We start from the raw sequence: 13,382 nt of genomic DNA, 5'->3' as shown, positions 1-13,382 counted from the left end.
TCTTCAGCAATGATCGGACGATGGCTCAAGGCGTGCATCGCTAAGGCATACGCACTCCAGAACAGGTCACCGCTGAGCCGCATCCTTCCACACTTGACAAGAAGTGCCTCCACCACCGCCGCCTGGGCTACACAGTCGTCTATCCTGGATATTTGCCAGCAACATGGACATCTCTTACACCGTTTATACGTCATTATAAAGTTGACTCCTTTGCCTTGGCTGAGGCGTCCTTTGGACGGCGTGTTTTGCAATCTGTCATTTCTGACTCGGCCTCTGGGGAGCACCCAGTTTCCCACCCCTTTTGAAACTTGCTTGGGTATGTCCCACGCTCTTGGATTCTCCAAGCAGCGCGCCAGAGAATGAACATTACTTACGTGAACGTTCTTTCTGGGCGCGCTGCTGGAGAATCCAACCCTCCCATATATTGGCCTTCATTCTGTATCCGCCTAGATCTACTTGTGGACCATCTTCGTGAAAGAAACTGAGCCTCAGCCAGGCCTTGTGGGCGAAGTCAACAACATTTTTAAAGCAACAGGCACTCAGTGTTTTATCCTGACTGAGGGAATTACCCACGCTCTTGAATTCTCCAGCAGCGCGCCCAGAAAGAACGTTCACATAAGTAACGTTCATTCCTCTATGAATGACAGGGACCATCAGGAATGATGGCTTGACTAAAAGTTTGACAGATAACCTGAAAGGATACCATGGCTGATGGTGTCAAAAGCCACTGAGAAGTCAAGGAGAGAGAGAGACGATGGATGGACACCATCATCCTGCCCTTGCCATAGATCATCCACAAGTGGAACGAGAGCTGTTTCTGTCCCATAACTGGACCTGAAACCTGATTGGAAGGAATCCATTTCATCCAGGATCTTCTAAGCTCTTTGGCATGCCACAATGAAGAAGTTGTGGACTGAACCTCTTATTCCCTATTAACAGTCATTAGGACCGGCCTTGGAGATAGGAGTTGAACACACCCAAGACCGTCCTGTCCAGCCCAAATTCAACAGATGGCCCCAAAGGATACCATCGCTGATAGTATCAAAAGCCACTGAGAAGTCAAGGAGAGAAAGGATGGAAGTCATGTCCAGTCAGTCATCCCTCATGTTCTTCCAACACTGTCTCAGGCATTTATTAACCCTTCTTAAAACCCATCTATGAACGACAGGGACCATCAGGAATGATGGCTTGACTAAAACTTTGACAGATGACCCCAAAGATACCATGGCTGATGGTATCAAAAGGCACTAAGAGAGAGAGATGATGGATGAACACCATCATCTGCCCTTGCCATAGATCATCCACAAGTGCAACCAGTGCTGTTTCTGTCCCATAACTGGACTTGAAACCTGACTAGAAGGAATCCATTTCATCCAGGATCTTCTAAGCTCTTTGGCAAGCCACAATGGAGAAGTTGTGGACTGAACCTCTCATTCCCTATTAACACCCATTAGGACCGACCTTGGAGATAGGAGTTGAACACACCCAAGACCGTCCTGTCCAGCCCAAATTCAACAGATGGCCCCAAAGGATACCATCGCTGATAGTATCAAAAGCCACTGAGAAGTCAAGGAGAGCAAAGATGGAAGTCATGTCCAGTAGGTCATCCCTCATGTTCTTCCAACACTGTCCCAGGCATTTATTAACCCTTTTTAGAACCCATAATTCCTCTATGAATGACAGGGACCATCAGGAATGATGGCTTGACTAAAACTTTGACAGATGACCCCAAAGGATACCATGGCTGATGGTGTCAAAAGCCACTGAGAAGTCAAGGAGAGAGAGAGACAATGGATGGACACCATCATCCTGCCCTTGCCATAGATCATCCACTAGTGTAACCAGTGCTGTTTCTTTCTAATAAATGGACCTGAAATGTAGACTGGTCAGACGTTGTCCAGATAGGAGGGATCCAGTGATGTTTATTTAAGGAGGGGGAAAACCAAGCTCTCCTTAAAAGAGTCTGAGAATATGCCTTCCTGCAATGAGAAGTGGGTCTCATTCCTGCCTGGACCCACCTTCTAGTCATTGTCCTGGAAACTTTCACTAACCAGGAGGGACAAGGATCTAATTGATAGATGTTTGCACTGACAGTCTTGAGAACCAAATCCAACAGATTAGAGCTGTTCCCAGATGACCAAGGAAGTCCTTTTCCCCTGGCATTTTAAATGGACCTCTACCTGGCAACTAGAATGAATCTGAGTGATTTGTCCATTAGGTATTGAACATTTTACTCTGTATGAGCCTGAAGAGGATCACCTAAGCCCTCCTGTCTAGGAAGGGACCAAGTGATCCAGAAGAAGGTTGCTGGGTGACACTGCAGATACCATAAACGCAGAGAAATAATGCAGTTTTGCCACTCTTGCCACCCTGAGATAAGCTCTAAGTCATGTCCAGTCAAAGTCATCCTTCATTTTCTTCCAACACTGTCCCAGGCATTTATTAACCCTTTTTAGAACCCATAATTCCTCTATGAATGACAAGGACCATTGGGAATGATGGCTCAAAAGAGGCTGCACAGGTACTATCCTGTGCAAAGCCTTGGCCACTTTTTGATTCCAGTTATGAAGGCTTCAACAGGGCCATAAAGCAAAACTCCTGTGATACTTTCCACTTCCATCTGCAACACATTTGGGTCCATTAGTCTTGGGGGGGTGTGGAATACTCCCTGTGGAGAGGGGTGACATAGGAGAGTCTCAAGAGTATGACCTGACCATGTATTGCTCCAAAAGGAAATTATGACTGGTATGTGACCACTGTCCTGAGTCAGACCTGTGATTATCTGAGATAGGTCCATGGTCATGAACTTCTGTGCAGCTTTCGAGGTTGAACCCAGAAATGGCAGATTGAAATCTCCCAGAACTATATGTCTAGGGAAATCCTCTGCTATCTCTCAGGAAGGGAGATTAGGGCAGCTGGTACACTGGCAATGATCTCAAGTGATCCTATGATCCCAGATTCAGAAACAAGATCTCACAATCAGAAACTTGGGAAGCAAGATCCTTAAAGGCTGTTGAGGATGCTTTCCCTTGTAAGGATCTGCTCTGCCCTCTGGCTCTCGTAGCATCCCATGCCCATCATCCCTATAATGTGATATCCTGCCCCATGTCCCCCAAAGAGATTGTCCTCCTCTGGTGTCTCTCTTCATGGAGCCAAAGGCTCTGGCATCCTCCTTCAGCCATTCTTATTCTCCCAGGCATCCTGGAGAAGACAGATGAGGGAGGAAGCCCAACAGAGTGCTATAGCTCAAGCTCTCAGCACCAAGATTTCCCTCCTCCTGTTAACCGCCAACATTCACATTGTCTTCTGCCTTGGACTGGTTCTTCTCACTGGCCCACCAGGTGCAGAACAAATTTGGGGGATGAAGGGCCTACAGACATCCACTCTAGCCATACTAGCCAATTCTAGGCTCTCCTCCTAGAAGCAAGCTCTCAGGGGCTTTGAGACCCTAATTCTTAATCCTTCTTTAAAAAATTATTTAAGATGACTCGAGAAGGATATGTTATTTTCCTGCAGCTGTTCCTTGGAAGAGAATGAAAAGAGTGGGAGAAAAAGAATAAGGAAGGGGTCCAATTCTGGACTCATGTTTTACTATAACTGTGCCTCTGATAGGAAATGATAGAATAAATCAATCCATGACTAACTTTCTCCAGTAGCTAGACATAGTTTTGAGCATGCATAGCATCTATTCCTTTTTAAAAATATACACATTGGAAAATTAAAGAACTAAATCTATAGATGTACGGATAGACTAAAACTATAGATTCTGGGTATGCTTTACAAAGGCATAACCACATACAACTACATTTTAAAGAAAGAATTAGTAGCCCCAAACCATGCTGGGAAAAGCATCCTCCACTGGAAATGCTCAGAAGCTCCATTAAGGAAAATTAAGTTGTTTCAGAAGAAAAATGACTCTGATCAACATGTGTTGGAAGTAAATATAGGAATAGTAACAGCTGCAAAACTTCAAAATCCCTGATCCCTCAGAAGATTATTCATTTATTTTGCCCCATCATCTTGTCCCTTTTAGCAAATTCACACCATGAGCCTCCAAGTTCAACAGCTGTTCTCCAACAAAAAGTCAACAATGGATCCGCTACTGCTTCAAAACTGGCCACTGTTGTCAAATAATGTAACTTAAAATCACATATTAGAATTACAATTTTGATACTCTTTGGCTACACAGCAGTCTGTCCTTTCATTTTGACTCTAATCAATGGCACTAGTGAAATGATAATGTTAAATAACCACATCCAAAATGGATGCTATCCAGACTGATTGATTTACAAGAGGAGTATGGCTTTTCATCATGCCAAATGATAGCGCACACAATAAATATATATGCCACCATTTGGCACATATATCCATATCCATATACACTTGTATATCCATATCCATCCACATGCATATACATATATGTGTATGTGTATGTATAATTTTAATTTCAATATGTTTCAATATGTTACTAAGTTGATTCATGGACTTGTAATAGTTCATACAACAGAACATAATTTAATTTAGTGTCTAATTTAACTTGGTATCTAAATTCAGGCTACAGTCAGAATGCCTTAACCACAATTTGTATCCAAAGCTTGATTCTGAGGAGCTTATTTTTATATGACACCCAAACTTGGGATAAGGGCAAGGTTTTGGTGAAACGACCATAAGGTCTCCAGGGAAAGAGGTGTGGCTGCAAATTAACAGCCTTTCAGAAGGGTTAGCTTTATTGTGTCTGTACAGTGGCTGCAGACTCTCTAGACTATCTGGCAACGGTCTTGTCCTTTAATATAATGAACAAAGCAGGAAGCATCAGCTGGCCAAAAACTGCAAAAGTGGCTAAGATCCATGCAGCACAGCTGGATACAGAAACCACAATCCAGGAGTTCTTTATTAAGTCTTCCAGTACGACTTACTATCTTGTGTGTATCCATGGGTCAAGTTATTTCAACTCCTAGTTTAGTTATGAAATATAAAAAGACTCTAACTGCAGAGGCAGCTGGAAATTTTGGTTTTAAAATAAAAACCGGGGGGGGGGGGGAGTTGAGTTACATGAAAAGCAAATTATACATGAAATTGTGGATATTTTCCTATTTTCTTTGGCCTGATGAAAAAATATCAGGAGAAAAGCTAAATTCTCTCTAAATTTAAAGGTTCCCCCTGTCCAGTTGTGACCAGTTCAAGGAGGTAGTGCTCATCTCAGATTCTCAGTGGAGGGAGCCTGCGTTGTTTGAGATATTTCCATCATCATGCGGCCAGCATTGAAAATATGGAACATAGTAATCTCTCCCACCAAAGCAATACCCACCTATCTACTTGCATTTCTATGCCTTCAAACTGCTAGGTTGGCAGGAGCTGGTGCAAGTAACAGGAACTCATCCCATGGCATGATACTTGAGTGTGTCAAACCTGGACCGTTGGCTTTCCAGCTGAACCAGCTCAAGTGTCTTAACCGTTGGGCCATTGCACCACCTCCCTTTGTTTTACAAAAATAAAAACCTACAGGATCACAGCAGTGCTTTCTTTCTGATAAATTATGCACTCAAGTTGAAGTAACTGTTTGTTTCTGAACAAATACTGAATAGTTACTGAATAGTTCTCTCTGTAGTTCATGAAGAATTTAACAGTGACCAAAAGAAAGATGGTGGAAGGGGCTTCCCCAATTTAATAAAGGTTCAGGGATGAATAACCACATGCTATAATTGTAATTTAGGAATTTCCTTGAAAAAACATATTGAATTTAAATGGTATTTATGGAAGACATAGCTTAACAGGGGAAAATCCCAGAGAATGATAGTTCACAATTTCTTCACTAAGTCAAATAAAACCAATGTCTATTATCAAACAGAGTCTAATAATACTTGTCTTTTCACTTCTATCTTCAACGAGCTTGCTCAAAGTTCTTTCGTGCGAGTGCTTCTTCCTTATAATGATCCTTTAGCAAGCTACTGACTTCCACATTAACTTCTAATTTATCAATAAAGGATTGGCAGGTAACAAGTAATGTGTTAAAAGTGCTTTTCCTCACTTGAAAGGTGCTCCAATATTAAAGTTATCATCACTAGCAGCAAAAAGGCAAGCTATTTCTGCTCAGGCTTTGACCATCTCTTAGGATGGGTGCACCACAATGCAAGAAAGAAACTTGACATTAAAGGTCTCAATAACCTTGCACAAAATTATTGGCACTCCAGGCCCTGTTCATATTTCACATTATGGTCTCCACTCAACCTCCCAAGACTTCCTGTTGGGGATAATATATTATCTAAAGAAGTGAACAATATTTCACATGGGGTTTAGAAGGTTAGAGTCCCCTTGTGTTCAGATTGGAAGTTTCCTCTTTGAAGTCAGAGGTGGCGAGTGCTTTCTTTTAAACATTCATATTGATCACAATTAGTGCTTTCAAAATGCAATGACTTGTTATAATGAGGCACTTCCCACTGGCAGGGTAACCTATAAAATGTATTTCTTTAATGGAAACATGAACATTTGCACATTTTTGTCATTAATAGTACATTGTTATTCCTGATTAATGTTGTGGAGACAACACATTGATGTCTTATTTTACTTTAAAGCATGAATGAAGTGTTCTAGCTTATCCATGCATTACTGACTGGTTGGTTTTCCTAAAACTCCTATTTCGCAAGCAGTAATACAGTCAACATGAGTTACACTCCCTTAATATTATTAGCAATCCATACTTTGATAACAAGAGGTTTATTCTGTTTAAAGGGTTCTTATTTCAGTTCGTGCAATTGTGTTCTCTTCCAGCAGAGGCAAACTGAGTAAATCAGTTTGATTTACTCATAAGGCTTTCATGAATAGGTATCTTCTCATCATGCCATCAAACTGAGAAGGTCATCTCTAAATATCTAGTTACGATCCAATTAAGAAATGTAGTTCTTAAAGTTGGCTTTAATCTGTCATGCTAACCCATAATTATCTTTAGTTTCAAATTTTCAAACTGTAGGAATATATGCCTTGTAAATTAGCGTTAACTCATGAAACTGTCTGGATTAGAACATTTAATAATTTCATGCCTTTGATAGAACAGGTACCCTCCCCAAACAAACATGCCAGTAAATATTTGATTTATCCAGGTTTGTATTATTAAAAAATCTTTAATATTGCATGATAGTTTCGCCTTAAGAAAGGAACTCTTCCACTCATTGCTGGCTTTTTTGAAAGAACATGACCTTCAATTAATAGTATCAGATAACTATTGTTTTAAAAGATGGGTGGGGGAGGAAACAAAGAATTTCTGGCCTGAATGGTGCTCCAAAGTTAAAAGAAAGGGAGACAACCAAAGTTTTTCTGCAGCCCTAGCTCAGTAGAATCACATCCACTCGATTCTGGGCTTTTTTTCTTTCTGGCAGCCAGCAAGTTCTTGCTGCCAGGTGAGAGACTTATATAGATCTATTTCTGGCTCGTTAGCCATCATATATACATACATACATCTGGCACTGATGAACGTCTGCCGAGTATCCTTGAAAAGGCATTTTTGAATGTTTCTTCCAGAGTGGGATGCTTTTCCTTTAAAATTACATTGTGTTTTGAAATATTTGTGAAGTAATACCCATAAATACAATTAATTAACAGATAAGAACTATATGTTAAAAAAAGTGTGGGGGGGCGTGTCCATACATACCTATATGAGTTTGTGACATAACATCAGCTAGCCTATGCGCAGCCCCACTGCCACCACTTTGGGTTGAGGATGAAGAAGTGGTAGATGTGGTTGAGCCATGGATGGCTTGGCTGATCCAGTGCTCCATATTTATACTCCCTTGGCTTGAGGTTGGTGTTCCCTGGGAATCGCCCTGCACGGAACCTTCATCTTCAGAGCCAGAAGAGGTATCTAGCATGGCAGACAAATGCATGACAGATAATCCAGGGCTAAGATTTTATGTTGCTGTATTCAGACACTGACCCAAAGCCAAAGTGTTCAGTTCAAATTGCAATGGTGTCCAAGAAATTTGCAAAACAATTCAGGCACCAATTCCTGTTGAGCTAGGGGTTTAAGTAGTTGTTATAACTTCAAATATACTGATGTATCCATGCAAGAAAACCGAGTCATTACAATAATTTTCTCCAACCTGGAGTTCTCTAGATATCTTGATTTAGAAGTTATATCAAAACAGGCAATGTTGTATGTACTATTCACAATTTAGTCAGAATCATTGCTTTATTCTAAAAGCATTTCCATTCCCAAAGTAGCAATTCTCTAACATTAGTAACAGCATGCAATAAACACCAGATGCTATAAAAGCTACAGCACAAGAATATCTGGTTTGGCCACAGTGGGAACTGAAAATCTTGAACTAAATGGACTTTGTTTAATATGGCAGAATTAAGTGAATAACACAGAGCAACAGAAACAACACTCTCAAAAATCTCTTCATATTCCTTGTGGTTATTTCAGAGAACATCTCAAAATACTTGCAAAGTGAAAGGAATATGGGCCTAAAATAGGCAGACAATATGTGTCAACTTCAGTAAAGAAATGGAGAAAATCCATATCTTGCATTCATTTTTGTAGCCCTCAGAACTCATCAGATCACCATGCAACAATGAATAGAGGTGATGTCAGTTTTTGTTTTAATGAAATGAAAAGAATAATAAACTTCCAATAACTTGTAAAGCTATTTTACTTTTTAAAGAATCCTAGCCTACTTAAGTATCTTGGAAATTGGTTAAAAACACAAAGACTCTCTGCTGCAAAATGGTTTCCTGTCTCTGGCCGTTTGAAGTATGCAAATCCATCCATCCTGCCATAATGCTATTGGCAAACAAAGTCTGTGGTTTGCTCAACAAATCATGATTTTAAAATCTCACATTAGTATTCTCTATGCAATTACATCTATCTATCAAGAAATCTGGTTCAAAATTATGAACTGCAATAGAGAAGATACTCCCAAGCTACTGAATTGTAACCTAAGTAGTCTCTTTCTTTCTTTCAAACTCTTATTCAATTTTTCCTTGGAAAGTTAGAGAAAAATCAGTGTTCTTTCTGTAGTGTGTAAGAAGAGAGATCCATGTCTAATTGTGCAGGAAGCCAGGATGCTCTTTCTTTCCTAAGATTTTCATGTAATAGTCTATCCTACTATAATCAGTCGAGACTTGCTGCTCAAGAAAAGCCTTTAATAATATAATATTAGATGCTTCGAATGTGAAAAAAGAGATGGATCAGACAGTTTTATTGTAATCAATACGTGGCAGGATTCTTACTTTACATATTCATCCATACCTATTTACTGTTATGAGTGCTCAAATCTGAAATCCAATCATAACACTTTTAGTACAGGTCCTTACCTGGAGGGGTATAGGCATCCATTGATGTTTGCACCACCAGTGAACGTCTCTTGGATGGCATTGGTACTGCCATCTTCCGTTCTTTATGTTTTGCAAGAGCTGCCTGGACTGCTTCTGTGTGGACATCTAAAATCAAAAACCTAAATATCAGCTTGGAACTCCAACAAGAGGTCATAAACACAGGTAGTTTCTAGGAGAAAATTAATGTTGTAAATTCCTTAGAACCCAAAATACAATGCCTTGGAAATACATTCCATTAGTAACAATAGGAAAAAATAGTTATTTTAGGGCAACCATTTCCGCAGGATCTGCATTTGGATTATTCCAGCTAATTAAAATCTTTTTTTGTCTTAATACAGTTTGCTGTTTGGGATATTCTCTAGGTTGCTTTTAATTCTTAATACTTTAAGACAGTCAATATTAGTATATGACTAAACAAATGATGAGGAAAGTCAACACAACATGGCAGAACACAGAAATAATTTCAATATTGCAGGTTCCTCTAAAGAACATTATTATGTAGCTTTTTCTTTTGATGTTTCCCAGATGTATAATTCAGATGGGTCATAAAACAATTCCCATGGTCCCCACCCGACTATGCAGCATTGTTTGAACAAGACTATTGTTTTCAAAAACTTTGAGACTGTATATAGTTTAGACTTTTTTTTTAATGAAAGTTCTATCAAGATTTATTATACCATAAAATACAATGAAGATTTTTAAAAAGGAGAGTAAAAAAGGTGTTGACTTCTGACTCTTTCCAAAACAGTAAAATTCTAATACATTTATAACTTCAACTTTCTGCATTACCTATAATTATTACAAGCCACACAATGCACTAACTACAATTATTAAGCTTCAAACTAAATTCTAAGTGTTTTTTTCTATTTCAAGTTTAAAAAACAGAAGCAATATCCCAATAGATACAAGACCAAATATAATATTTTTGTTAATACAGTTTACATTGCAATCTTATCTAAATTTATTCCCCCCGCTCCCGCTTCTCAAGTGAGAAATGTTAATATATTTCTATGTACACTTATTAATCTTTTTAAACTATCATCATCCACATTAACAAAAATCATATTCTTTCAAATACTTTAACCTTAAAGTTAAAACTCTTGTTATATTCATTCTAAACATTTCTTTAAAAATTTCATCTTTATAACCAATACCAATTAATTATAATACATCATTTTTAACTTCCTTTTCACATACATACATACATACATACATACACACACACACTTACACTTTCAATAATATTTTGCAAACTGTAAGAATTATTTAAGCATTATACATATAAAAATAAAGAAAAATGGAAGGTCAAAATCTTTTCTTTCCCTTGTCTTCTTGAACATAAATACTTTCCAAATTTAATTTCAAAATATTTTACAAGCTTTAAACAATAACTTATTCATCCCATTTTCAAATCCACTTTATAAAACAATGCATTGGAACTTTCTTTTAATTACATATGTCAAACCAACAGAAAATCCATCCTAACTCCAAAAAATTTACAAAATTTAAGTCACTCCCTCACCTTGCCCTCATAAAACAAAACCATTTTCTACATAAATTCAGATTAAACTTGTTAATTTTTGAACAAAGCAGAATTTTTTAACTGCCTGCATTAGATTGGTTTGCTATTCTTTATTGATAATTCTTTTCTTCCATTATTAGATTGAAATTAAAGATGAGGTTTTTCCCAAACTGAATGTATGTCATGTATTGAAGGCATGAAGTTTGCCAGTACTGTCATGGTTCTTCGTATTATATATCTTAGATTTACTTCCCACTCAATACAAATCGAAAAGACTAAGTATACAAAGCATGATGTTCCATCTTTAAGGCTTTTTGGCAAAAGCACCAAGACAAACAATAGAAGAATATCAGAAAAGACCCACCTGTGCTATAGAATTTTGCATGGAATGTATTCATGTGTGAAATTAATGGATATTCTGAGAAAGATGTTTGTCTGTGTGTGAAGGAAAAGAAGAGGAAAGAAGAGGAAAAAAGAAAAGAAGGAAGGAAAACAATAACCTGCCTTTTAATTGATTTTATACTGTACACACAAAATTGTTCTATATTTTAGAAGCATAAACATTTACCTGTCCTAATGGATGCTGCCATCAGCCTCCTTGGGTGCCTTATGAATGTGAACGATAAAACTGAACTCTGTCTGGAGAACCCTGAAGGGCTGTCTGTGTCAGGCTGGCAATGGACTCCAGGCTCCAGCTGTAGTAGAGGAGTAGGAGTCTTGCACTGCAAGCTTGAGAGCAATCCAAGGAGAAGAGCATGTGAAGGAGTAGATGGATAATTATTGGGCAGCAACCTTCCCAGTGGGGGTGGGGGGAAAGAGGGAGGACTCAAGCAGTGAACTTGCGTATGCAAGAAGACAAAGCTTGACCACCTCCCCAATGCCTTGAGCCTTATCTAGTCTGGGAAGAAAGAGGAATAACTGATATGGAATAGCAGTGAAGGACACAACTGAGGTGAAACAAAACAGATTGCAAAGAAGCGTTAGATTAAATTGAATATTCAAGGGGAAAAAAGAACAATAGAGGAATCATGAGAGGGAAAGTAGAAGAATCATTACAGTGGTTGAAGGGATGGAATAGGACAGGGACTAAAAAGAAGAAGGAAGCCAGGTTAGTTAAGGAGAAATGGGTCAAAGTGCCAAAAATGAAGAATGAGAAGGCTGGCTGGCCATCTCCCTTTCTGCATAAGAGGCAAAAAGAGATGCTGTTCTCTTGGAAGAAAACAGGAACAGGAGCTCTTAAGAGCCAAAAAGAGAATAAATCTAGGAGTGGAACACTTGGAGAAGGGAGTAAAAGTTAGAAGCTAGCTTCCTTCTTCTAGAAGCTACTCTTCTAAAAGTGGATTTGGGGGGTTAGAGATGAGACAAGTGGATGTAAAAAATCTACACAGACATAGGGTTAGAGTTGGACACAGTAAAGGGTTCACCTTTGGGCCTATTCCAAAGCATCAAGAGTGGTGGAGCCAATAAGCACCACTCTGTACTTATTGCATCTGGAGAATGCAGGCCAGCATGTTTAGAGTGACCAAATCCTCTTGATGTTTCAGAATATTTGTGAGTAATTAACTAAGCATTTTCAGGACAAAAGTGCTCATATTATCTCCAGATTGGATGTCAGACAGATAGAATTTCAAGAGATGACAAGGTAATATCCTCCTGTGATCACCATCTGGATTCCTTCAAGCTTATAATGCCTAAGGAAAGTGATAGGATTGTCGGTGGGATGAACTCCATCACTTGCAACTTTGCCTCCCTTAACTAATCAAAGCAGCTAAAAAAAATCATAACTGAAGATAGTCAGTACACTCTTAGGGCAACCTAGGAGTATTACCCTTAGATTTGAACAGGTGGTTAAAGCCATTTCTGGATCCAGCCATCTATTATAAGACAATCCTCATCATCATTTCTTGCTAAGGCAATAGAAAATGTTTGTTTGTTTGTTTGTTTGTTGTTTAGACAGCCCATTTCTCTCAAAGAGAGCTTTGCAGTGTAGAACAAGACACTGAAATATAAAACAGTATATACAAAATAAAAATGTTAAGAGTTAAAACTTAGAGTTGAAAATTTTTAAAAGATTATAATATTTATTAACGAGGAAAGTGTAATTAACCCTGTTGAAAATTGGTTGACAACGGGAAAGGGAGCGCTTTCATGGCACACACCAACCTCATGACTGTGTGTTTCTTGGGCATCCCCACGCCAGGTGGCAAAGCCATGTATTAAAAATCAAAAGAGTGTGTGTGTGGGGGGGGGGAGCCGCTTCACCTCCAGAGGAAGAATATTCCATAGGGTGGGGGCAATGGTAGGAAAGGCTCTCCTCCTAGACCCAGTCAAAATTCTTTAATTGACAGAATCCACAACACACCTTCCCTGCCTGATCTGGTGGGATGGGCCAATGTGATGGGATGAATCTAGTTCCATAGGTAGCTTGGCCCTATGCCATGCAGGTCTTTATAGGTCGTAACCAAAGTCTTGAATAATTGGACCCAGAGGCACTGGAGCCCAATGCAGTTCCTGAAGAAGAGGTGTTACA

General features: G+C 39.1%; 1 protein-coding gene across 6 annotated transcripts in view; it reads right to left on the bottom strand.

The window, feature by feature from the left end:
- DIP2C (DIP2 acetate--CoA ligase C (putative)) overlaps positions 1-13,382 on the bottom strand; it is a 370,070-nt gene that overhangs the window by 105,178 nt on the left and 251,510 nt on the right. For all 6 annotated transcript variants that reach the window (XM_060683680.2, XM_060683684.2, XM_087893042.1 and 3 more), the window contains 2 exons: positions 9,310-9,435; positions 7,646-7,855 (listed from right to left, as the gene is read on the bottom strand). In XM_060683680.2, the coding sequence (XP_060539663.1) occupies positions 7,646-7,855; positions 9,310-9,435 (336 nt within the window). The remainder of the gene's footprint in view (positions 1-7,645; positions 7,856-9,309; positions 9,436-13,382) is intronic.

The sequence above is a fragment of the Pantherophis guttatus genome, chromosome 4 (genome assembly GCF_059756535.1).
Source record: "Pantherophis guttatus breed Tessera chromosome 4, ASM5975653v1, whole genome shotgun sequence".
NCBI lineage: Eukaryota > Metazoa > Chordata > Lepidosauria > Squamata > Colubridae > Pantherophis > Pantherophis guttatus.
This window is presented reverse-complemented; position numbering and strand designations above follow the sequence as displayed.